The sequence below is a fragment of the Protopterus annectens genome, chromosome 1.part1 (assembly GCF_019279795.1).
Source record: "Protopterus annectens isolate FY-2018-M chromosome 1.part1, PAN1.0, whole genome shotgun sequence".
NCBI lineage: Eukaryota > Metazoa > Chordata > Ceratodontiformes > Protopteridae > Protopterus > Protopterus annectens.
The window spans coordinates 242,994,143-243,022,010 of record NC_056726.1 but is presented as its reverse complement, the minus strand read 5'-3'; the positions used below and the strand labels follow the sequence as shown (position 1 = coordinate 243,022,010).

Below are 27,868 nucleotides of genomic sequence, written 5' to 3'. Positions count from 1 at the left end.
CTAGAAAAAGATGAAGGACCTTTTTACATTTGCCTCAGCATAGGCCCTTAGCTATACCTCCTGTTTTGAATGTAATTTATGATGTGTACAATGATGTCAGTACAGCCCCTGATACTCTCCCCCCGGCCCCTGCCAAACCTGATAGATACTACAGGGTCCCGGATTCTCATTTCCATCTGTATAAAGCCCATTCTGCAGACCCAGAAACTATTAGTCTTGGCCCTAAAGGGGTTGCGGCTGCCACTGCCAAAAATCCTCTACCTTCTGAAAGAGGGTCTAGAGCCTTAGAGAGATGGGGAAAGAAGGTATATACTTCTGCAACTCTTTCCGTCAGGGCACTAAATTGTCAATTTCACATGATACAGTACCAAGAGTATTTGTTAGATGAACTGAACAAGAAGCTTTCTTCTCCTGAGCCCCTTGACCGTAAATCCCTTCAGGATTTGGTACACAACTCACAGCAGGTTAGTAATCATTTCTTAAAGTGTGGTTATGATGCATTGGAGGCTTCATTTAGGTCAGCTATGACTGGGGCAGTTATTCGTAGGCATGCCTGGCTGAAGGAACAATCTTTGCCAGACCATGTTAAAGCTAAACTCCTGGATGCTCCAATGGAGAAACAAAATTTATTTGGCTCCTCTGCTCCGGAGGTCTTAAAGTATGAAGAAAAGGCAAAATCTGTGCAAACAGTTAGGATTTCCTACAAGTACAACCACCGAGATTCAGCAGAAACTGGCCTACTAAGAATTGGTCCTTTCCAGACTCGGACAGAGCCCAGAGAGGCAGGAACAGATGCCCCAGAGACAGAGGCCAATCTAGGGGCTCTTACAGAGGCCGTCAGTGGCAGCCTGCCAACCAGAGAGTTAGTGCAACAGCAGCAGCAACAACAACTACTACACCAGGACAGGCTCAATGACTTTACTCTGATTCCGCCCACCAGGGCTCAACTGGAAGCACCCTTGGGCGGAAAGCTTGCTTTATTCTCAAAAAATTGGCATTATATTACAAGGGACACATGGACACTGCAAATAATAGATAAAGGATACAGGTTCCACTTCCACACTTTGCCAAAAAGAAACGGAATGCCAAACCTACCACCAAATCAGAGGGCAGAGGCTTTAAAGCAGATCAACAACTTGCTTCAAATGAAAGCTATAGAAAAGGTACCACTGTCAGAACAAGGCCAAGGATTTTACTCCAGACTATTCCTTGTACCAAGAAAAGAAAATCAATGGAGGCCTATTCTCGACCTGTCCGCACTGAATACTTACCTCATTGTACCAAAATTCAAGATGCTGACCCTACAGCAACTTCTTCCCATGCTGGGCAAGGAGTCTTGGCTGGTGACTCTAGATCTCAAGGAGGCATACCTGCACATCCCTATTCGACCAAACTGCAGAAGACACCTCAGATTTCTTGCAGGATCAGAGCATTATCATTTCTCAGCATTGCCCTTTGGCTTATCTACTGCGCCCAGAGTATTCACGAAATGCCTGACATCAGTAGTTGCACACTGCAGACTTCAAGGGATTCAAATCTACCCTTATCTGGACGACTGCCTTATACAAGCGGACAACAAGGTAAATTTGATAAAAGACTTGGCCTATGCCATCCACCTACTACAGACCTTGGGATACACAGTCACCATCCAAAAATCAAGACTGGTTCCATCCCAAAGGATAGCCTTTCTGGGTGCGGATCTAGACACAACCACCCAAATGGCCTTTCTCACAGAAGAAAAACAAAAACAACTTCTGGATTACTTCATGAGTCTGACAAGACAAGCTCAGCTTACTGCAAGGAAAATCCTGCAGGCCCTGGGCTACATGGCATCCTGCATATTTCTGATACCACAGGCCAGGCTGCATATGAGAAAATTACAATGGTATCTAAGGAGTGTATGGTCTCAACACAGTCACAGTTTGGAAACTTTGATACCAATCATTCCTTGCCTTCAAAAGGAATTCCTGTGGTGGGCTCAGGCCTGCCAGTCCAACAGAGGGTTGCCTTTCAACAAACCAAAAACAGAACAAACCATCACCACAGACGCTTCAGACCGAGGATGGGGAGCACACATGGAGGGCAAATGTATCCAAGGCCTATGGTCTCAAGGACAGCTGCACATGCACATAAACCAAAAGGAAATGCTGGCAGTGATGCATGCAATCAAGGCTTTCAAACCCTTCCTCCATCAGGGCCACCTGTTAATAAGGACACACAACACCACGGTCATGTGGTACATAAACAAGCAGGGAGGCACACACTCCTACCCTCTATGCCGGCTGGCTATGAATCTATGGGAGCTATGCCTGAAACTCTATATCCAACTTCAGTCCCAGTTCGTGCCAGGAAAGGAAAATACACTGGCAGACAGCTTAAGCAGAACTACCATGGATGCACACGAATGGATGCTGCACCCAGACATCTTCCAACTCATAACAAAGGCATGGGGAATGCCGGAGATAGACCTGTTCGCTTCCCCCCTCAACTGAAGGCATTCTGCTCAAGGACATACCACCCACAAGCATGGAGGGTGGACTCACTCCCTTTCAACTGGAAAGCTCTAAAAGTATATGCCTTCCCACCTCTCCCTTTAATGTACAAGGTTCTACTGAAGATCAGGGAGGAACAGCCAAGAGTGATTCTTATAGCTCCAGACTGGCCAAGGCAACACTGGTATCCACTATTGAGGAGCATGTCACAGGCAAAACCATGGCCTCTCCCCCTATGGCGTCTTCTTCGGACGCAGAACAATTTCAAGATCATGCATCCCAACTTAAAAACATTGCAGCTAACTGCCTGGAAAATCCCTTCAATCCAAAACAAAATGTTTTATCACAGAGAGTGAAGGACATTATCATGGAAGCTCGCCGCCCTTCCACAAGGAAGACATACTCAGCTAAGTGGAAAAGATTTTTCATTTGGAGTACATCAAAAGGCTTAGATGTGACAGTGGCAAGCATGACACATATTCTGGAATACTTAGCAGAACTGTTCCACAATGGCCTTTCCTATTCTTCCATTAAGATTCATGCCTCGGCAATTTCAGCAAAACAGAATACAATGTTGATCCACCTTTCTTCTCACCCTCCTCAAGCAATTTCTGAGAGGGATCAAAAATATCAAACCTCCAAGAAAACCCCCTTTACCTGCTTGGGATCTCAACTTTGTCTTGGAGAAACTAACACTTCCTCCCTTTGAACCAGCAGCATCAGTGGATCTACAGTTTCTATCTTGGAAAACTGCATTCCTTCTGGCAATAACTTCAGCAAGAAGAGTATAATGGCAGTACAGCCATTTCTCATCTTCCATCAGGACAGAGTTACACTAAGAACTAATCCTACTTTTATGCCAAAGGTGGTATCTAGGCTATCCTTGAACCAAGCTATTCACTTGCCTACGTTCTTCCCAAATCCACAGAATAGAGGGGAAAAACTTCTGCACACCCTGGATATACACAGACAACTACGCTACTACTTGGACAGAACTAAAAGTAGCAGAAAAACTGACCAACTATTTGTAGCATATGCTGCTGGGGTGCAAGGAAAAGCAATTTCCAAACAGACAATTTCAAAATGGATAGGAAATTGCATTCGATTTTGTTACTCCTTTCATGGAAAGTCAGTTCCTGCAAACATCAGGCCTCATTCCACGAGGGCCACAGCCACCACTACAGCCTTCCTACGAGGGGTGGCTACCAAGGACATTTTAGAAGCTGCTACTTGGAGCTCCGTGCATACATTTACCAAACATTACAATCTACCTTTATACTCCAGATCCAGAGCAGGCTTTGCTACTGCAGTCCTGCAGGGGATCTTAACTACACCATCTTTTTCTTAGTACCTCCTCCCCCAGATTAGCTATGGTATTCTACCCATATGTTATGACTGCAGATGCATCCTTGAAGGACATAGTACAGTTTTGTACCTAAGGCTGCATATGAGAAAATTACAATGGTATCTAAGGAGTGTATGGTCTCAACACAGTCACAGTTTGGAAACTTTGATACCAATCATTCCTTGCCTTCAAAAGGAATTCCTGTGGTGGGCTCAGGCCTGCCAGTCCAACAGAGGGTTGCCTTTCAACAAACCAAAAACAGAACAAACCATCACCACAGACGCTTCAGACCGAGGATGGGGAGCACACATGGAGGGCAAATGTATCCAAGGCCTATGGTCTCAAGGACAGCTGCACATGCACATAAACCAAAAGGAAATGCTGGCAGTGATGCATGCAATCAAGGCTTTCAAACCCTTCCTCCATCAGGGCCACCTGTTAATAAGGACAGACAACACCACGGTCATGTGGTACATAAACAAGCAGGGAGGCATACACTCCTACCCTCTATGCCGGCTGGCTATGAATCTATGGGAGCTATGCCTGAAACTCTATATCCAACTTCAGTCCCAGTTCGTGCCAGGAAAGGAAAATACACTGGCAGACAGCCTAAGCAGAACTACCATGGATGCACACGAATGGATGCTGCACCCAGACATCTTCCAACTCATAACAAAGGCATGGGGAATGCCGGAGATAGACCTGTTCGCTTCCCCCCTCAGCCATCAACTGAAGGCATTCTGCTCAAGGACATACCACCCACAAGCATGGAGGGTGGACTCACTCCCTTTCAGCTGGAAAGCTCTAAAAGTATATGCCTTCCCACCTCTCCCTTTAATGTACAAGGTTCTACTGAAGATCAGGGAGGAACAGCCAAGAGTGATTCTTATAGCTCCAGACTGGCCAAGGCAACACTGGTATCCACTATTGAGGAGCATGTCACAGGCAAAACCATGGCCTCTCCCCCTATGGCCTCTTCTTCTGACGCAGAACAATTTCAAGATCATGCATCCCAACTTAAAAACATTGCAGCTAACTGCCTGGAAAATCCCTTCAATCCAAAACAAAATGTTTTATCACAGAGAGTGAAGGACATTATCATGGAAGCTCGCCGCCCTTCCACAAGGAAGACATACTCAGCTAAGTGGAAAATATTTTTCATTTGGAGTACATCAAAAGGCTTAGATGTGACAGTGGCAAGCATGACATATATTCTGGAATACTTAGCAGAACTGTTCCACAATGGCCTTTCCTATTCTTCCATTAAGATTCATGCCTCGGCAATTTCAGCAAAACAGAATACAATGTTGATCCACCTTTCTTCTCACACCCTCTCCTCAAGCAATTTCTGAGAGGGATAAAAATATCAAACCTCCAAGAAAACCCCCTTTACCTGCTTGGGATCTCAACTTTGTCTTGGAGAAACTAACACTTCCTCCCTTTGAACCAGCAGCATCAGCGGATCTACAGTTTCTATCTTGGAAAACTGCATTCCTTCTGGCAATAACTTCAGCAAGAAGAGTATAATGGCAGTACAGCCATTTCTTATCTTCCATCAGGACAGAGTTACACTAAGAACTAATCCTACTTTTATGCCAAAGGTGGTATCTAGGCTATCCTTGAACCAAGCTATTCACTTGCCTACGTTCTTCCCAAATCCACAGAATAGAGGGGAAAAACTTCTGCACACCCTGGATATACACAGACAACTACGCTACTACTTGGACAGAACTAAAAGTAGCAGAAAAACTGACCAACTATTTGTAGCATATGCTGCTGGGGTGCAAGGAAAAGCAATTTCCAAACAGACAATTTCAAAATGGATAGGAAATTGCATTCGATTTTGTTACTCCTTTCATGGAAAGTCAGTTCCTGCAAACATCAGGCCTCATTCCACGAGGGCCACGGCCACCACTACAGCCTTCCTACGAGGGGTGGCTACCAAGGATATTTTAGAAGCTGCTACTTGGAGCTCCGTGCATACATTTACCAAACATTACAATCTACCTTTATACTCCAGATCCAGAGCAGGCTTTGCTACTGCAGTCCTGCAGGGGATCTTAACTACACCATCTTTTTCTTAGTACCTCCTCCCCCAGATTAGCTGTGGTATTCTACCCATATGTTATGACTGCAGATGCATTCTTGAAGGACATAGTACAGTTTTGTACCTACCGTAAATGTAGATGTCCGATAGGTATGCATCTGCAGTCAGGGTTACCCTCCCTCCTACCCCTCTGTGGTATTACCTAGGGTGTTTACCCCTCTTTTAGCTAGCTAGGGGAATCTATTATGGTGTATTTGTTTGTATATACATGTGTGTGTATGTGTGTATATATATATATATATATATATATATGTATATATATATGTATATATATATATGTATATGTATATATATATGTATATATATATATATGTATATGTATATATATATGTATATATATATATGTATATGTATATGTATATGTATATATATATATGTATATGTATATATATATATATATATATATATATATATATATATATATATATATAATTTTGCAAATGTTTGGAATTCTATTGCATTTATCCAAATTTAGCCTTCCTAGAGGGCACCTGGCATCTGGGGCAAGAAAAACTGAGGAAAATGGCGTCGGCTGATGCTTTTATACCCCAGACGCTCTGACGTCAGGGAAGGAGCGTCATCAGCCGAGGCCAGACCCAGACTTTGGAATCCGGCCGACCGAAGGGCTGCCTGAGGCAGGACAACCCATATGTTATGACTGCAGATGCATACCTATCGGACATCTACATTTATGGTAGGTACAAAACTGTACTTTTCTTTCCACACTCTTTCAGGAAGGAGCTTCCACTTCCACGATAAGGGTACAGCTGGCAGCTATATCCAATTTTCATGTTGGTCTAGGAGATAATTCTCTCATGTCCCACAGATTTTGCAAAGCCTTTATGAATGGTACCTTTCACCTACGTCCTTCTTTTTGTGAACCAATCACCCCGTGGAATCTTAACCTGATGTTATCACGGCTCATGCTGCCCCCATTCGAACCAACTGCCACAACTCTTCTCAAATTTTTATCATGGAAGACTCTCTTTCTGGTTGCCATCACTTCCGCTCGGAGAGTTTTGGAGTTGCAGGCTTTGTCTGTCAGGCCCCCATACATGATTTTTCACCCAGACAGAGTTGCATTGCGCACCAATCCATCCTTCCAAAGATTTGTTCAGTACAAAACATTAATCAATCCATTGAACTACCCATCTTCTTTAAAAATCACTCTAATAAGCTGGAATACATGCCGCACAAGTTGGATGTCCACAGGCAGCTAAGATTTTACTTAGGACTAAGGAATACAGAAAATCAGACCAACTATTTGTATCTTATGCTGACCAAAAAAAGGGACAAGCGATAGCGAAAGTTAATTTATGCAAATGGCTATCGGATTGTATAAATTTCGTATATGCAGAATCAAAACAGCTCCCCTTTAATCCTAGAGCTCATTCTACGAGGGCAGTTGCTACTTCCTTGGCCCATGCCGCTCGCTTACCATTAGATACCATTTGTGCGGCGGCAACCTGGGCGAAACCACATACCTTTATTACCCACTATAAATTAGATAAAAACTCCAGAGACAGGGCTACGTTTGGTTCCACTGTTCTCAGGAATGTTCTTTCTTGAGCCACCCAGAATGAAGGAGCTAGGGACGCTACCCGTGTGTAAGAACAAGCGGCGAGATCGAACAATTTCACATAAAGAAGTTATATTCTTACCATAACGTTCCATGTGAATTGTTCATCTCGCCTTTGTTCTTACATTCCCCCCCTCCATCCCCCATCCTGTGGTCTAGGAGAACGGGCATGTCTTGAGCTGAGTTCGGTTTCTCTACATATGGGTGTTCTCGAGCTTCCTACTGTACTTCAGGCATGGCATCTTTTCTCCTCTACTTTATGATACAGTATTAGACAGTGTAGTAGCTTTTCTGTGCGAAAGGACGCAGAAACTAGTAGGGTTCTTCGAGTGTTAGCAAACTAGATCTGAGGGTTGACACTGGAGGTTCATGGGATAGCACTGTGCCTCGAGCTTTCTCGAAGATGCGAAGCTGGTGATGTGGCCGACTCGGGGCCGAGGATCGGCTCCGAACCTGTGTGTAAGAACAAAGGCGAGATGAACAATTCACATGGAACGTTATGGTAAGAACACAACTACTTTTTTATACATCCCCTTACAGCATCTGCTTTTGTCAGGGGTGCTTTTATATATGGAGTCAAATTGTAATCATTTTTTAAACAGTTTTTTTATATACAAAATTGGGTCTATCACCTACAACTTGTATTAATTCGCTATTTCCACACAAGATGCTCCAGTTTCTAGTAATAATGGACCTGATGTTAAATGCATCAACAGACATATTCAAAATACAAGAAGTACCAAAAGTATTTGTGTTAGTGTTAGAACTTGAATTGACACCTGTGACTCCGTGTGGCTTATTTGTAATAGTAGTAAAACCATTTTTCATAATCGGCAGAAAATCAGTAGCCCTTCTTGTTCTAATTTCATTAGCTAGTTTGCCAAGTAAATCTGAGGGCTAACCTGTAACCAAAAAACATATTCTGTATAAAGCTGACTTCAGATTCAAAATCGGCTTCTTCAGAAATCCTTCGTGAAGCACGGAAAAACTGACCCTTCAGTATATTATTTTTCATAAAAACAGGATTTTGCTCAAATAAACACCCCATTCAGACCCATAGTATCTTCACCCGATTCAGTGACAGAAGGTATTTTTTTCAGTAGTTGACTGCATGTTAAATCCACTAGTCCAAAAATTAGGTTCATGTATTAAAGACTCATGGCATTTGTTATTAGATGTGTGCCTTTAAATGATTGTATTCCTTTTGCTAGTGCACTTTAAGTAATCGATTGTTTTTATTAGGTAATTATTTTGATTTTTTTATATAAGGGGATGCTGCTGAGTGCATTTTATTTTATTCTGAAGAAGTCTTTTGAGACAAAAGCGATATTAAAGTTTTTCGCTAATTGTTGGTGGTTTCCTATATTGTTCGGTCAGACTGGTGGTTTGGTTTTTATTAGTTTTTGCTGTTGCTTCATCCTTGGGACTGTTTTACCATGGTTTCCTTACCTGGCAAGACTATCTAGAACTTGAGGTCAAAGCAGAGACCATTCAGGAGCCTCGTGCCTCACTTGTCTCGCAAGGCTGTCTTGGACTGTCACTGCTTCTGACTGTCTACATGACTTCACTTCTAGTAATGGCCAGGGTCCTGTTTTATCTGCAACAGACGTTAGTATCTGCCCAGAGGCAAAACACTTGAAGGAGTTACAAGAGAAAATGCACTTTTTTCTCTCCTTTGTTTGTGGCCCATGGATCCAGTCACCACTCCCATAACTATCTTTCTTGCATGCCTTTCACAGTTACCATGATTAGCATTCTTAATTGCATGCTCAGATTTTGACTCTGGAATTAATTATTCCTTTATGAAGGTTCATTTACTTGCAGTCTCCTGTTTCCATAAAGGTGCTAATTGTTTGTCATTGGTTTCCTTAAAAGTTTGTAAAACAATTTGAGTCCAGTTCCCCTTTGATGTCCTTCAAGAATGCAACTGCAGTCATAACATATGGGTTGTCCTGCCTCAGGCAGCCTCGGTCGGCCGAATTCCAAAGTCTGGGTCCGGCGTCAGCTGGTGTCGCCTCCTCTCCGACGTCACAACGGCTGGAGTATAAAGGCATCGGCCGACGCCATCTTCTTCAGTCTTTCTTGCCGCGCGGTGCCCGAAGCAGAAGCAGTTCGCAAGTGCCGGTCGGTCAGCTCCTGTGTTTTCAGTACCGAAGTCATCTAAAAGCTAAGTACCCGTTGGGAACATTTTTCTTGCCTCAGCCGATGTCAGAACAAATTGAGAAAGTTAATAATTGTTTGTCTTGTGGTAAACAAATACCTCATAAGGACTTCCATTCTTACTGTCTTCCTTGCCTGGGCCCAGACCACGACGTCTCGGCCTGTGCTGCCTGTGCTTGCTTTAATAAGCGCACTCTCAGGCGCCGGGCAGAATTTGCTGAAGACTTTTTTGGCGAATCCTTCGCGTATATCATGCCGTCGGATCTACCGACAGCTCAATCTTCCAAAAAACGGAAGGACCGGGACCGGCATCCTCGGCCCGTGTCCTCTACCGATACTACTCCTAGACCCTCCGCTAGTGATTCGGTCCCTGCGGAAGCGATAATTCAGCCGCTCCAGGCCGACGACACAGCGTTATCCAGTCCTTCGGTACTGGAGACCTCTCTGGTACCTGTTGTTGATTTTCCTCCAGATACCGAAGTTCATGATTTACCCGACACCATTCCGGTGGACAAAAAGTCACTCCTGCACGTGGGGCTGCTAGGCCTCCTGTATCTCTGTCCATCAAGGCCTTTGCACGTGCTAAGGCCGCCAGCCAGGCCAAGGCCCATCCTAAACCTGCTGTCCAGGCCCCCTCTTCTGATAAACAGATGTCTCTTGCTGCAGACCTTATTTCCCTTATCAGGGGGTCTCAGCCTCACCCAGACAGGGGTCCTCAGCCTCCTGCAGAGAAAAGGCCTGGAACTGAGCAGACTGAGAACCTCTCTTCAGATGAGGCCTCTGGGGATTCTGAGCATTCAGATATTCAAGAAGAATCCTTCCAGGCCTATGAGAACTCTGATGCTGAGGAATCAATCCCCTCTGCCTCTCCTCCAGAGGATTTCTCTTTTGGTGAAGTCCTGCACTCTGAGGGAACATTTCCAATGGCAGGGTCAGGAATTCTCTGATTCCAGGAAAAGGCTCCGTACCTTCCTAAAGCTTCCCCAGCACAGACCTTTAGCTATTCCTCCTGTGATGGATGTTTTGGATGATGTTTTCTCCGATTCCAGTGCTAACCCTGACTCTCTCCCCCCTGCTCCTGTCAAGCCAGACAGATATTAGAGTCCCTGACACTCACAAACATCTGTTTAAGGCCCACATCGTGGATTTAGAAACTGTTTCACAGGGTCCCAAGGGAGTGGCTACCTCCACTGCCAAAAATCCTTTACCAGCGGATAGGGAAGCCAGGGCTATGGAGAGATGGGGCAAAAAAGTTTATACCTCTACCACCCTAGCAATGAGGTCTCTTGACTGCCTTTTTCATATGTTTCAATACCAGGATTTTTTACTGGATGATTTACAGAAAGTTAGCCTCCCCTGAGCCTATTGACAGAAAGGCATTGCAGGATCACATACATAACACTCAGCAGGTTAACAATCATTTTCTTCAGTGTGGTTATGATGCATTGGAAGCTTCATGTAGGGCAGCTATGACTGGGGCTGTGATACGTAGACATGCTTGGTTAAAAGATCAGCCACTGCCAGACCATGTCAAAGTAAAGTTACTTGATGCACTTCTGGAAAAACAGAAGCTTTTTGGCGCTAATGCACAAGACGTATTGAAGTCCATTGAGGAAAAAGCTAAGTCAGTACAGACAGTCAAGGATTTCCTCCAGGTTCAGCCACCCAGATTCAGTAGAAACTGGCCTTCAAAAAATTGGTCCTTCCCAGACTTGGATAGGTTTCAAAGGGGAAAGAACAGGCGTGGCCGAGGCCAATACCGAGGCTCCTGCAGGGGACGCCAATGGCAACCTACAAATTAAAGAAGTGCTGCAGCCAGTCCAGCTGCACCACAAGGACCATCACAATGACTTGACTTTCATACCGCCTACAAGGGCTCAGACAGAAGCACCCTTGGGTGGAAAATTATCCTTATTCTCAAAAAACTGGCATATCTTAACCAAGGACAGTTGGATTCTGGATTTAATAGACAAGGGTTACAGATTCCACTTCCATACTTTACCTTCAAGACAAGGCATGCCAAACCTGCCACACCATCAAAGGGCAGAGGCACTCATTCAAGTTTCAAAGCTATTAAGTATAAAAGCAATAGAAAAGGTACCTCCCAGGAACAAGGCCAGGGATTCTATTCAAGACTGTTCCTTGTTCCAAGAAAGGAAAACAAATGGAGGCCTATACTGGACTTGTCTACTCTAAATACCTTTCTCATTGTGCCAAAGTTCAAAATGCTAACCTTACAGCAACTCCTTCCCATGCTGGGCAAGGGGTCTTGGCTGGTCACTCTGGACCTCAAGGAGGCATACCTGCATGTCCCAATCAGACAAAGCTGCAGAAGATACCTCAGATTTCTTGCAGGGACAGAGCACTATCAATTCTCAGCATTGCCGTTTGGCTTATCTACTGCGCCCAGAGTGTTCACGAAATGCTTGGCATCAGTAGTGGCACACTGCAGACTCCAGGGAATTCAAATATACCCCTACCTGGACGACTGCCTCATACAAGCAGACAACAGACAAACCTTAATAAAAAACTTGGACTATGTCATGCAGTTACTACAGGCCTTGGGATACACAGTCAACATTCAAAAGTCAAGGCTACTGCCATCCCAACAGATTATTTTTCTAGGAGCCAAACTGGACACACAAACACAAATGGCCTACCTCTCAGAGGAAAAACAACAGCAGTTACCAGAGTACTTCAAAGGCCTAGCACAGCTCCCCCAGCTGACTGCAAGGAAACTCCTGCAGGCCCTGGGGTTCATGGCATCATGCATTCTCCTGATACCTTTGGCAAGACTTCATATGAGAAAGCTGCAATGGTATTTGAAAAGCTTATGGTCACAACACAGACAAAGCCTAGAGGCCGTAATCCCACTTATTCCATGTCTGCAAAAGGAATTCCTGTGGTGGGCTCAAGCAAGTCAATTAAACAAAGGCATGTCTTTCAACAGACCTCAAGCAGGTCAAACAATTACAACAGATGCCTCAGATCATGGATGGGGGCGCACATGGAGGGCAGATGCGTTCAAGGTCAATAGACACCAAAGGAAAGACATCTGCACATAAACCAAAAAGAGATGCTGGCAGTGATACATGCAATCGAGAACTTCGAAAAATCACTGCAGCAAGGACATATACTAATAAGGACAGACAACACCACTGTCATGTGGTATATAAACAAGCAGGGAGGGACTCATTCATACCCCCTCTGCAGACTAACAATGATTCTCTGGGAAAAAGCACTGAGTCGGAAGATACACCTGCAATCCCAGTTTGTGCCAGGCAAGGACAATGTGCTGGCGGACAAGTTGAGCAGAAATTTCTTGGATCCACACGAATGGATGCTGCATCCACACATGTTCTCACAAATAACAAAGACATGGGGAAGACCGGACATAGATCTATTTGCGTCTCACGAATCATCACCTGGAAAAGTTCTGTACCAGGACCCACCATGCACTAGCCTGGGCAACGGATGCTCTCTCCTTCAGCTGGAATTCCCTAAAAATTTATGCATTTCCCCCTCTGCCACTGTTGACCAAGGTGATCCTGAAGATCAAAGCAGAACAACCAACGGGCATTTTGATAGCTCCAGACTGGCCAAAGCAACAGTGGTACCCATTGCTATTGAGCATAACTTGGACCAAACCGTGGACTTTGCCCCTATGGCCCCTGCTCCTAACACAACACAACTACAGGACTGTTCACCAAAACCTGAAAACATTACATCTGACAGCCTGGAGGTTACTTTAGCTCCCTCCGCTTCCAATCTTTCCAAGGCAGTCCAGGGCATCTTATTGGAAGCACGCAGACCATCCACCAGAAAAGCCTATTCAGCCAAGTGGAAGAGATTCAGCATCTGGGCTGCCAACAGGGGTCAGGATACAACAGTACTGAGTATACCTCAGATATTGGAATACTTGGCAGAAATGTTTCATTCTGGACTCTCATATTCTTCCATAAAGATTCATGCCTCAGCAATCTCAGCAAGATACAGTTGTGATCCACCAGTGTTCTCACATCCTTTGCTAAGACAGTTCCTGAGAGGAATAAAGAATATCAAGCCTCCCAGGAAACAACCTGTACCTGCATGGGACCTCAATTTTGTACTGGAAAAATTATCTCTGCCCCCCTTTGAGCCAGCAGCCAACCTCGGAGATGCAATTTCTATCATGGAAAACGTTTTTTCTATTGGCAGTCACATCAGCAAGAAGAGTCTCTGAGATACAGGCACTCATGGCAGTACCTCCTTTCCTCATTTTCCATCAGGACAGAGTCTCTCTAAGAACAAATCCTTCTTTCATGCCAAAGGTGATTTCCAGGGTGTCTCTAAATCAAGCTACTCACCTTCCTACCTTCTTCCCCAATCCTCAAAATAGAGGGGAAAGACTGCTGCATACCTTGGACATACACAGGCAACTACGCTACTACTTGGACAGAACTAAGGCCACCAGAAAGTCTGACCAGCTGTTTGTAGCCTATGCTGCTGGCATACAAGGAAAAGCAATCTCCAAGCAAACAATTTCAAAATGGATTGGACACTGCATCAGATTCTGCTATTCTCACCATGGAAAAGTGTGCCAGCCAATATTAGGCCACATTCCACCAGAGCTATAGCCACATCCACAGCTTTCCTAAGAGGAGTGGCTACAAAGGACATTCTAGAGGCTGCTACATGGAGCTCCGTGCATACATTTACCAAACACTACAACCTGCCTTTATACTCCAGATCCCGAGCCGGCTTTGCTTGGCAGTCCTGCAGGGCATTTTAGCTACACCATCTTTTTCTTAGCTCCTTCCACCCCCAGCTTGGCTATGGTATTCAACCCATATGTTATGACTGCAGTTGCATTCTTGAAGGACATAGTACAGTTTTGTACCTACCATAAATGTAGATGTCCGATAGATATGCAACTGCAGTCGATTTCCCTCCCTCCTTCCCCTCTTTTCCTTCATTTGGGTCCATTCCCCTGTTCCTTTAGCTGGGGTATCTCCTATGGTGTATCTGTTTATTACTGTTGTGCATGTCTGGAATTGTTTATCCATTCACCAAATTTAGCCTTCCTAGGAGGGCACCTGGCATCTGGGGCAAGAAACACTGAAGAAGATGGCTTCGGCCGATGCCTTTATACTTCAGCCGTTGTGACGTCTGAGAGGAGGCGACACCAGCCGATGCCGGACCCAGACTTTGGAATTCGGCCGACTGAGGGCTGCCTGAGGCAGGACAACCCATATGTTATGACTGCAGTTGCATATCTATCGGACATCTACATTTATGGTAGGTACAAAACTGTACTGTATCTTGACTTCTCCATAAACTCTGCCACCCTTTGAACCATATTCTACAGCAGGTCTAAGATTTGTGTCTTCGGAAGACTTTGTTGCATCTATAACTTCAGCTAGAAGCATTTCAGAATTGTAGGCCTTGTGTGTGTAAATCCTTAACTAGTTTGCACCAAAGGCAGTGTCCCTGTTTCCTATGAATTATTCAGGTGAGTGAAATTAATTTCTGAATTTGATCCACAGATGGAGTGTTCCAACACTAGCTTTTTTTACTTTTGGAGAAAACAAATGACTCAAATTTGTTGCACTAGGACACCAACTGCAGGGACATAGGCAACAGATTCCTTATTCATGAGCTGGGAAGGCCTGTTTCTGTACACCTCTTCTCCAGGTCCTCTTTTCCTCTGGGTAAATAAAGGAGCAACCAAAAGTGAAACTTGTAGCAACTTTTTTGCCAAAACACTATTGGTTTTGCAATGTCCTGAGTGTGGTAATGACCGAACCTATGTTGCCACCTCAATGCGTGAACCTGTTGACACAAGGCAAAAGGTTATTTTTACACCCTAACCTAAAACCTTTAAGGCTGACGTCTTGGGAGAGCTGGCTTCATTTTAGGCATATGTTTTCCAAGGGCACGTATAAGAAAAGCTACCTCCTGTGATGCTAGATTAGGGATATAGTCCCTACCTAGACTTCGGTGTCCACTGTCATCAACTGCCTGTTAGACCTTTACAGATCATTATTGTCATATGCTTAAGTGAAGGAACATCTGTCTGCTGTTTTAGCATGCCTTCCTGCCTTGAGAGCCCCTGTTTATTCTTTAAAGATAAAGCAGTTCCTCAAAGATGTTCTGCATTTGATGTCCCCAAAAAGGAACTCTTTCACAAAGGGAACTACAGAGCTTGACATTACTACCTTTTTACCTAGCTGTTTTCATTCAAGTACCTAACTTAGACTTTCATTCTAGTGGCTGTTCTGCCAGAAAGATTTCAGAACGGCCTCTTCTCATCTTCCTAAAAAACAGGGTAAGACTTCACACTAATCCCGCATTCATACCAGCGATGTTAAAAAAGTTTCCCAAAGTCAGGCCATTCATCTGTATGTGTTCTACCCAATCACCCCAAACACACTGCCTGGATGTGTATAGTCAGCTGAAGTTGACAAGACAAAAGGGGGGTCTGAGTAGCTGCATGTATCCTTTCCAAATGGTAAAAAAAGAAAGGAAGGCCTATCTCCAAACAGACCACGTCTAAATATGTAGCTGATTTGAATTTGCTTCTTACTCCCACCATAGCAAGACTGTGCCAAGACATGTGCTTGCTCATTCTACTGGAACCACAGCTGTCTTACTTGAAGAAATGTGTAGTCAGCACTCATTTCATTTAAGAATCCGCTTACCTGGTAAATTGTCTACACATTTAAGCATTATAATCTCGACATTATCTGTTAACTGTCCTTTTTCAGGAGTGACCTAGGATTACTGTACAGTTAACTGACTTGCTGAGAGTCTCGCAGTAAGGGGGACAAACCCTGGACTGCAGGAGGCAGCTTCTTAACAGGGACTCAAACCCTGGACTGCAGAAAGCAGCTTGTTAACATCTCATAACTTTTAAACCTTTGCAGTAGCATCTAGACCATCACCTTCTCAGATGAGATGAAATGTATACGTGTGTGTGTGTGTGTGTGTGTGTGTGTGTGTGTGTGTGTGTGTGTGTGTGTGTGTGTGTGTATGAATGTATGTGTGTGTGTGTGTGTGTATATATATATATATATATATATATATATATATATATATATTATGTATGTATAGATGAGTATGTGCAGTCAGTCTTGAGAGAGACAATAAGGGTAAGTCTTTCTTTTCTGAGAGTTCTAATGAGGTGCAACCAGTAGAGACACCTGTAGATGTACACAGAATCAGGTTTCCTTTAACTTACTCGAACGACATTGGTATTTTTTGTGATATAATTGAGAAACTGGTACATCCTGTATGCAAATGAAGAGCTTAGTGAAATAGTCTCCAGTAAGCCTAGTTTTTCTTTCAGGAACAGTGCATCTATTAAGAAACCGGTATGTTATAGAAGCAATGATTTACTACCAGCCCCTTCCTTGTAGGAAGTGTAGTGCGTGCAAATACATTTATACAGGTAGCCAGTTTGTACATCCTGTGCATCCTGTGTAGAAGTGCACGGTAGATTTTCCTTTTTGTGATGACTGTATTACAAAGAATTTAGTTTACTATGCTTTTTGCACATATTGTAATGTCTCCTCCATTGGGAAGGCAAACCGCTGTTTGAGAGATTGTGTGCTTGAACACCTAAGAGATATTACCAGTAAAAAAGAAACTAGTACGGTATTTAAACACGTAGAGTCTAATAATCCCCAGCACTATTTTAATTTTTTTGTTTTAGAAATTGTATATGAAGTCTGAGGGGAGGCAACATTAAAAACAGGACAGACGTCTGTGAGTAAAGCAGACTGCTTCCCTGGTAGTAATGATATGGTTTCATTGAAACCATTTTTAAGAGAAAGGTCATTGAAGCATTGACTTTTTTACTATGACTTTTAATAGTTTTATGGTCATATGATTTTTTTCTTTCAGCACTTTGAGTTTATCCTTTGTAATAATTATGTAATTTTCATTGGCTGATTTGAATATAAAAATGCATGAAGCTTTAATTGAGTTGTCAAAGTGGTGTTTTACCGTGAAAATACCTTAATAAATACATTTTTTTGTTTATCGGAGTTGATTTTATTTGATATTTTGAGCTACCATTCTGCCTGCAGGAGCACCACGTTGATGTGTGTTATATGATGTTCCTTCTTTGGAGCTCCATTTCCTGGTTTCAGCTGTTTTTACTACTGGACTGTCTTTTCTTCACAGAGACCAGGAGCATGGCAGAAGGTATTAATGTTGAACTGGAATATAATCGTGGTAGTTCCATTTAAAACATGAGGAAGGACTGTCTGGGCAATATTTCGTCACTGAAAACGAATCCATTGCTAAGTAATCATGTGGAGACTATTGTACCTGTGAGTATTGACCAAGGACATTGGGACATGTTTGAACTGAAGTATAAAGAACTTGAGAATAAACTTTATAGATATAAATGCCTCCAGTGGCAGAGACTTCATTTGGAGACTGAGATGCATCATAAAGTTGTCCCTGGGGTCTGCGTGTACTCAATATGCCAGCCTATGGGGATGCAGTGGCAAAGTATGAAGCTAAGACTGAGTTTTGACTACATGCAGTTAATTATTGATTTCTTCAAACCACATGAAAAAAACATTACTTGATGAGATTAAAAACCTGCAAAATGAATTGTTGACTTCTTTTACAGCTGGCGTAGTACAATATAGTTTAAATCTATATGAAAATATTGCATCTTATGATAAGAGACTGCAAGCAGTTAAAATCAGAAAACTTCAAAGGGATGTTACACACTTTAAGAATGGTGCTGTTTTTGCCTGGTCTAGGCAAGCACCTGTCAATCAGCCTACACAGCATGAGAGTCAACTTATTGGAGGAGCCTTTGATGCGATTAGCACTGCCTCTGAGATGATGTCTACTTCCTGCACAACTGAAACAGTGAACACTGGGACCATTGTGGCTGTGGGAAGTTCAGTGGCTTCTGCAAACTTGGGCTGTGAGAGAGTAGCAACACTTCATGAAAATGCTGAATCTTCCTTCAATACAGTGAATAATGGCTCTTGTTCAGGACACCCCCTTTTTCAGTTACCAGAGCCACTGCCTATAAAACAGCAAATGCAACGGAAAGGCAGGTCACAGAGTCGAGGGGGAAGGGGCCGACCAAGACAGCTACAACCTGCAGAGAACTGGGGAATATACAAGAATACTCAGAGCTTAGTAAGAGTGACTTAATTTTTAATTTATGTTCACATAATTTAACTGAAACTCAGTGTGCTGTGCTTAATAGAGGACATTCGTTTATACCACCTAGAAAATCTGATATGCTGGATGTTTTGCTGAATTTAAAAATGTTTTGTCGGAATGTTTCACTGTCAGCTACTTTTAAAAGTACGAATACTGATTTCAATTTTTTTTGTAAACCTAGTACATTTATTTGAGTCATCCTTCAGTTGAAGCATTCTGCAATGTATGTGAGAGAGATTAGGGAATACTTCACTAAAGAGCGCAGCTCTACCTTCTGTATCCTTAGGCTGAACACAAAGCCCTTTATGAATTGAAAGAGACTAAAACTGTAGAGTTTCGTCCTGCAGATAAAGGTGGAGGGATAGTGCTATTGGGTAAAGACAAATATTTTAATAGTATACTTGATTTACTTGGTGATCAGCAGACTTTTATTGTTAAAAATATGCAAGCACTTGTAGATAAAGTACTTGGGAATCCAGGTCCTTAGAGAGATGATCCATTAACCAAGACTTATGCTTACTCTTTCAAACTAGAAACTGTCCTCTGATGACTCCTTAGATAAAGAATAGAGTTTATCAATGGGCGTTAACCAAGAATTCTTTTAGTATGATTCTTAGAAAAGTGGGCTATGATGCACTGGAGGCTTATAACATTCAGCAGGTTAGTAACCATTCCTATAATGGCTACATGCACTGAGGTAGATCACAGGTTACAAGGATCATACTAAAAAGCAAAGGCTGGCATGGTTGAAAGAACAGGTTCTTGCCGGCCAGTTGGTCTGCAAAGCTGTTAGATAATGAAGTGATAAGGCCAGTCTTATCTGTACCTCAAAATCAGCAAGTAATGAAGAAATGGCAGAGAAGGTAAAAAAGTCACACAAACAGTTAAGGTTTTCACAGGTTCAGCCCTGTTTAGCTCTCTAAATCTCAGAAAATTGTCCTTAGACGACTCCTAAATAGAGAGTGGGCAGAACAGAGAGGGGAGGCAGAAATAGCATTCCAGGAGGTGCCGTGCACAACCAGCCAGTGGCAAGTACACAACACCACACAATACACACAACCACTGCCACACACCTTGGACAAGGAACAACCAGCAGCACTTGACACCACCTTACCAGCCTACAAATAAAAGCAGCAGCAGGCGGAAAGTTAAAATTACTTTCAAAAAAGTTGGCACTAGGCTGGATTTCAGACTAATTTTTGGTGACCATAGACCAAGGACCTAGGTTTCACTTCCACCTTACCAGTAAAAAAAAGGAAATGCCAAACCCACTCAAATCAATAACAGAAACAAGAGTTTCAAGCAAGAGCAAGCTCAATTAACAAAGATGAGAGCTGGGCCTAGTAACACCAAGAGAAGTTCCAAAAGGATTCTACTCAGACTCTTCCTAGTACCAAGAAAAGAGAAAAGTTGGAGACGTTCTAATTCGTCCATCAACCAACACATTCATCATTGTCCCAAAATTCTAAAATGTTGACCCTGACAGAACTTTCCTACCTGGGGCAGGAGGCGATCAAGGAGCAGATCTCAAGGAGGCATACCTGCACGCATACATTGACTATTCCTCAGAAGATACCTTGGACTAGAGCAGGATCAGAGCATTATCAATTTCGCAATGGCCCCTTGGTCACCCATCATTGGCAGAGTATCTACAAATGCCTGGCATCAGAATCGGGGCTTCAGGAATACAGGAACTCCATTTATCCATACCTGGACGACTGCCATACAAAAGCGGAAAACACTTACAAACTGACAAAAGAGCAACAAAGAGTCATTTGTACACAACGTTTCTCCTGTCACAGTCAAAATTTAAAGTCAAGACTAATACCATCCCAAATCAAAACATTCTTGGGTGCAGAATTTATTACGTAAACAAAACACATTAAACAACTCAGAAAACAAACAAGAACAACTCAGCACATTAACAATAAAGCAGCACAAACTAAGCACAACAAAAGTACTGTGTGCCTTGGTCTTCATATACCATCATGCATTGCATCCTAATCCCCCAGATTCCATAAGGAGAAACTATAGTGGTAACGCAAGAATTTACAGAATTCAAAGCACAGGCACAGCTAGAAACCGAAGACCACTAATCCCATATGGTGGGCAAGAGTTCCTATGGAGGGCTCAAGGGGCCTAGTCAAACCCAGGCTTGCCCTTCCACAACTTTCTGGGCAGTTTTCAAACCATCACACAAATGACGCCCCAGACCTAGGTTGGGGGCCCATGTACACAAATGGCTGGCTGGGTGATTATGGGACCTCACCTGCACCAAAACATAAATCAAAAAAAAATGCTGGCAGTAAAGCTAGCAATCCAGAATTCAGACCCATTCCTCAAAGAAGGCCATTACATGATATGACATACAGACACACACAGTCATGTGGTACATCAACAAAAACAGTACCTACCTACACGATACCCCCATGCCGACGATATGGTATGAATATGGTATGGCTCTGAGCTACAACATCTGAAGTTACAGGCAATATGAAAGAAAACAGAGACATATCCTAGCAGACATTAGACAGAACTCGGATGCTCTAATGGATATGCCTGACATCTTCAAGGCTATCACACAGAAAAATGAAGAAATGGGGGCCACAACAGCATCCCCCAGATAACCACCCAGCTCAAGAATTCTCAAGCACAAGGGCACACCACCCACTTGCATGGAAGGTGGACTCTCTATCCTTCAGTTGAAAGGTTCTGACAGCATATGCATTCCCACCTCTTCCTTTGATGCACAAGATACTACTGTAAATCAAAGAGGAGCAGCCCAGGACAATTTGATAGCTCCAATTGGCCAAGACAACACTGGTATCCATTGCTGAGGAGCATGTCACGGGGGGGAGAACGACACACTACCTGATGCCTTTGATGTTAACAAGACCAGCGGGTGGTGTGAAGCAACACCCGAGGCCAGACCCAGACTTTGACTTTGAACCGCCGACTAAAGGCTGGCCTGAGACCACAGGACAACCCATTTGTTATGACTGCAGATGCTATCCTGTTCGGACATATACATTTATGGTAGGTACAAAACTGTACTTTTTAGTCTTTGATTTGTTAATTACTAATACAGTAGCAGAAAATTTATTTAAATATTTCATATCCCAATACTTTATGGGCTACCGAAAATATATGAGTTTAGTGGACCCACCCATGCGACCTATTGTTTCAGGGAGGGGGTGGGTGACTGAACCCCTGAGTATCTATGTAGAAAATATGCTGCGTCCGGTAGTTGATAAACAGACTGTTTTGAAATATACAAAACGTTTTTTGGAAGATCTCTATAAGGGAACAGTCAGTGTAGGCAAACAGCAAAAGGTGCATTTAGTTACCATGGATATAAACTTATTGTTCACTGTTATCCCGAATGAATGGGGTACAGAGAACTTGAGAGCAAGCACTACTCTAATGTAAAAAAATAACCTTGTTTGTAGCTTGGTTGAGATTGTTCTAGAAGATGTTTTTATTTTTGGTGGTAACTACTATCTACAGAAGTTTGGCATAGCGGGTACTGCTTGTGCCAACAGCTACGCCAACCTTTTGTTGCTAACTGGGAAATGGACGCGGTTTTCACCTATAATAATTTCAGTTCTAGTATTTGGTATAAAAGATTCGCGGATGATGTGTTTATTTTATGGGAAGGTGATGAAGAACAACTACTATCCTCCTTTGACTATCCCCTTCTACATCCTTTTTGAGGTTTTCACATGCCTACTGTACTGAACAGATTCATTTTCTTTATGTTCTGATACAAAGATCAGAGCTAGGCACATTTAGGACAGGGTTGTATAGGAAAGAGATAAGGAAAAATACGCTACTACATAGGAGTAGTGTGCATCCACGGCACGTCCCTAGGAATGTCCTTAGGGGACAGTTCCATAAGATGATGAGACTGCATAATGAAGAAGAGATGATGGCTGCCTTTCATCAATCAACTTAAAAGACTTTGTTGAGAGAGGTTATAAGGTTAGGGAGATGGATGAGTGTGTGCAGTCAGTCTTGAGAGAGGCAAGAAGGGTAAGCCCTTCTTTTCTGAGACTTCTAATGAGGTGCAACCAGTAGAGACACCCGTAGATATACGTAGAATCAGGTTTCCTTTAACTTACTTGAATGATATTAGTATTTTTTGTGATATAATTAAGAGAAAGTGGAACATCCTGTATGCAAATTAAGAGCTTAGTGAAATAGTCTCCAGTAAGCCTAGTTTTTCTTTTAGGAACAATGCATCTATTAAGAAACGGCTATGTTATAGAAGCAATGATTTACCATCAGCCCCTACCTCGTATAGGTATGGGACGTTCCCATGTTGGAAGTGTAGTGTGTGCAAATACATTTATACAGGTAGCCAGTTTGTACATCCTGTGCAGAAGTGCACACTAGATTTTCCTTTTTATGCTGATTTAGCTTACTATGCTTTTTGCACATATTGTAATGTCTACTGCATTGGAACGACAAACTGCTGTTTGAGAGATTGTGTGCTTGAACTCCTAAGAGATATTAGAAATAAAAAAGAAACTAGTACGCTATTTAAACATGTAGAGTCTAATAATGCACAGCACTATTTTAAATTTTTTGTTAGTAGTTATATATGAAAGTCTGAGGGGAGGCAACATTAAAAACAGGATAGAAGTCTGTGAGCAGAAATTGATTTTTTTTCTTAAAGCAGACTGCTTCCCTGGTATTAATGATATGGTTTCATTGAAATCATTTTTAAGAGAAAGGTCATTGAAGCATTGACTTTTTTACTATGACTTTTAATAGTTTTATGTTCATATGATTTTTTTTTGTGTTTCAGCACTTCAGGAGTTTATGCTTTGTAATTATGTGATTTTCATTGGCTGATTTGAATATAAAAATGCATGATGCTTTAATTGAGTTGTCGGAGTGGTATTTTACCATGAAAACACTCACCTTAGGCAAAACTATTAGGAGCTTCTATAAACGGATATATGAGCATTGCTTAGCCATTAGAAATAAAGATGCTTACAATGCTTACAATGCATTAGCTAAGCATGCTATAGAATGTTCTGATTTTAAGAAATGTGTGTTTTATGTATTGGATAGTATGAATTTGACACCTTTTGTTTGTTATTTTAATACTGCCCTAGAGATTAAGGAGCTCAGATGGCAGGTATTTTTAAATGCCGATATTCCTCCAGGGTTAAATGGGACTTTGAATGTGAAATGCATTTTAAATTATAGAAACCATTATTAACTGATTGTTTCTATTTTGTGCTCTCTGTTATATTTATTTTTATGAAGTGGGTTAATTATTTAATCAGTTATTTCATTACACCATTGTGTGGTTAATTTAAGTGCATATAAATTGAGTATGTGGGATGTATTGCTGTTGATCTACTGAAGTTAAAAGAATAACCAAGCTGAGAACAGTCCTACTGGAATAAACCTTGAGAACAGGAGGCTGTGCTTGATCTACTGAAGTTCATGTGACTAAACGAATAAAACTACTTAACGTGTTCTTGGTGTGAGCAGTCGTTTTTTGGTCTTCACTTCACGTATTTTTTTCATAAAAATACATGATGCTTTAATTGAGTTGTCTGAAGTGGTTTTACCGTGAAAGCGCTCACCTTAATAAATAATTTTTTGTATGTTTTATCTGAGTTGGCTTTATTTGATATTTTGAGCTACCATTCTGCCTGCAGGAGCACCCCGTTGGTGTGTTTTTATACGGTGTTACAAAATCAAACTGGTTGCTCATCTCCTTTGCCAAGGACTGGGAGAGAAGTCCTATGAACCTGCAAACCTTATCCAAATGGCTAGTATATTGCATTGGACGCTGTCACACATTCTGTGGGAAAACTACCCCGGGCATGCCAGAGCCCATTCAACTAGTCCACTGTAGCCACTACTTCTTTCCTTAGGGCCGGGAAAAAACTACATGGTCATCAGTCTGTACCTGCTCAGAATGCTACTAGGAATTGCTTCTAGCCAACTTAGTGTCTGCTGTCTATAGACTGTCTGGGTTAGCCACCCACTGATCCTTGAGCTGTGGCAGTCTCATCAAAAGTTTTGACTGCAGCAGTGAATAGTATGCAGACTTGGTCATGTATACAAGTGGGGAGTGTATTTTTCTGGTGCTTGATGGTTTTGTTTTGTTTTTGTTTTGTTTTTCTTCACAATGTTTTTATTAAATGATTTGCCAAGATGGTGACAGCTTGTTGGATTTGCCAAGATAGTGACAGTTTGTCGGAATTTGAAGTCTGTAAAGGAGTAGGATACTTCCAAGTTTTAATGTGGGTTCCAAGTGGCCTATAGTAGCTTTATCCCCATGCTTGGAACAGATTTGCTGTACGTGTAGCCAGCAGTCTGCTAAGGTTTCCTATGACAATTTTGAAAGTGTGTGTGTGTGTGTGTGTGTGTGTGTGTGTGTGTGTGTGTATATCTATATATATATATATATATATATATATATATATATATATATATATCAGCATGTTTGTGCACGTTTGTGTGTGGCTTTACAGATAACTGAGTTCTGTGTTCCATTTTATAGCATTAGATACCTATGAACAAGTTTTTGGTGTCTTTGCGTTGGATTGCTACTTCAAGTCCAGGCCTAGGCTAAAACTTGTATGTTGAGCAGGTTAGTTCCACCAGGCATGTTAGAAAATGAAGTAAACAAAACTGAAACGTAGTATGACTCTATTGTAATCCCCTCCAGCACACACATCACTTGTGAAATGTAGTTGATATTCACATTGCATTTTGCATTATTTTCTTTTGAAGTTTGCATTTTTAGAGATGTGTCATCTTTAGTATTATTGCATGGTGTCCATTTCTATTTTACACTAAACGTTTGAAGTAACATACTAGCCGTTAACTGTTCCAAGTGCATATCTTGTGTCTGTTTTTATTTTGTGTTCTCACTTTCAGATCCTTGGCTTCACATCACAGTATCAACTATGAGGATTTTTTCTATGCTCTTCAAACCTATGCGACATGTGAGCAGCGCCTAGGGAAATGAAAATGACCAGTCATTTGGGAGTTTCCATGAAGAGGACCTGGTGTCTCCAGTGTTTACAAGAGCCTGCTTATCACTACATGCCTAGTTTAATCTTTTATGTTGAACAACAGGGTTAATAGTGTCTTAACTTCTGTTACTGCTGTCCCATTAAGTCTTACTGGGGACAGCATCGGCATTTGGCAGACCTGCATTTGACTCTGGGGTGACAGACAAGAAGAGAGTCAGATTTTGAGATGAAGAAATGGTTCTTCCATTTTGGTGATTGAACTTCTAAGCGTAAGCAAAACACTGCATAAATATTTTGCTGTCACATTGTAATTTCCACTAAACTACAAAATTTGAACTTGGGAGGTTCACTAGTGTTGGAACTCTTCCTCTGGTCTCCTGTCCCATCATAATTTTATACATGTTGAAATGTAGACATTGACTTTGCCCATAAGTAAGTGTCAAATGATCAAATTTTAAATACAAGTCATTTTTACAAGAACTGCCATTCTTGTGTGGCATGCTCAATTTTTTTTTCTTTATTTCCTGTGGAAAACTGACAGCCGGAACTATTGGGTATGGTAGAGGATGGGGGCCATTCAGGAGTTACTCAAAGTTTGTACAAGAGCTCTTCAAGACTGTATAATGTTGTACATTGCACTGATTTGGAGTAACATTTTTGTAGTTTTTGTTTTTAAAAATGTTGCATTGTCTTCATTTTGCAAAAAGATGAAATTAAACTCCCAAGCAGGTGATCTTGTTTATTTTACTTAATTAGTAAACATTGTTTTACTTTTTTCCACTATGATTTGGTGTTTTTGGTACTTGGATAATGTCCCTTCATTTACTTAATTTACATGCTTAAGTAGCACAGAAAAAGGGTCAGTGTTCTTAAAAGTTTTATTTTGTTCAAATCATTTTTAATATGGCTCTCTCTGTTCAGAAGGAAAAGGGAAGTCCAGACTTCCCTATTGCAGCAACAGTCTTCAGCTTATCTTGTGGGAATGCCAAGCAAGCAAAGATATATAATCTGTCCATGTTCTTGATCTACCCCAAAGCATCCTGCTGTTGGGGCTGCATCTGGTGCTTTTTATGACAGGTGACCAGGGAGCATCGTCATGGACCTGGAACCCCTTAGTGATTGACTTCTGTAAACCTGAACTGCAGTGGCTATATGACTGGTTTCTCCTCAATTGCCAGACTTGTCTTTGTCAATGAGAATGAGTCCATCAAACCTGCAAAGGAACCTCAAGTCTGGTATGAGGAGGCCCATTCTTGGTTAACAGCATGACTAAGGAAAGCATCAGCATCAACCCCCTTTTTCCTGTATATGAGATTGGGGTGCCACATGAACAGTGACCATCACCTAGAGCCAGTGTTTATGCCACTGGGACTAGGACTGGTATGCATTTGGACAATTCTGCATGTAAGACTTTCTAAGCGGCTTCGGCCCATTTGCCTGTTCTGTAACGCACTGCAGTATTTGGCCTACTCAGATATTTATCTCTCTCATTATTCTTATTGAAGATGGTCCAGGCTCCTTTTTTCTCATTTTGTAAGAAGTTAGATTTGTTAGTTCTGTAGTTCTTATTGTGGGTTATCCTACCTTTCTTCCAGATGCTGTTCATTTAGATGTATGTTGCAGTAGTCCTGAATATTTGGGATTTTGCCCACAAGAGGTCCAGGCATCTGACCTGACTTTCAGAGATCAGAATACTTCCCCTTTGTTTTTTGAGGTTTCTGTTAAGTCTCTTTGGAGGGTATCATGCCAACAAAGCCTAGCACATGCCACCAAGCTGACCAGGTTTCGACTTCTGGATCTTATCCACACTCCCAGGCATTATCCCCAAAACAGATTTTATTGTTTTTGAAGGAGAAGATGGACATTTCACAATCCTTGTGAAGGAAGATGTCTGGTGGTGAACTGGAAGTTGGGCATTCCCCCTCAGAGGCCAAGACTTGCAAGGCAGATGTATCCACTAAAAAGACTCGCTGTGAAGCACAAAGCCCAAGCTCCATGCAG

The 27,868-nt window shown here is 42.2% G+C and overlaps 1 protein-coding gene across 3 annotated transcripts in view; it reads left to right on the top strand.

Annotated features, from left to right (window-relative positions):
• Window positions 1–26,600, top strand: part of NUS1 (NUS1 dehydrodolichyl diphosphate synthase subunit) — a 386,183-nt gene extending 359,583 nt beyond the window's left edge. For all 3 annotated transcript variants that reach the window (XM_044074346.1, XM_044074329.1, XM_044074336.1), the window contains one exon: window positions 25,770–26,600. In XM_044074346.1, coding sequence (XP_043930281.1) covers window positions 25,770–25,852 — 83 coding nt within the window. In that variant the 3' untranslated portion in view covers window positions 25,853–26,600. The remainder of the gene's footprint in view (window positions 1–25,769) is intronic.
• Window positions 26,601–27,868: the final 1,268 nt, after the last annotated feature.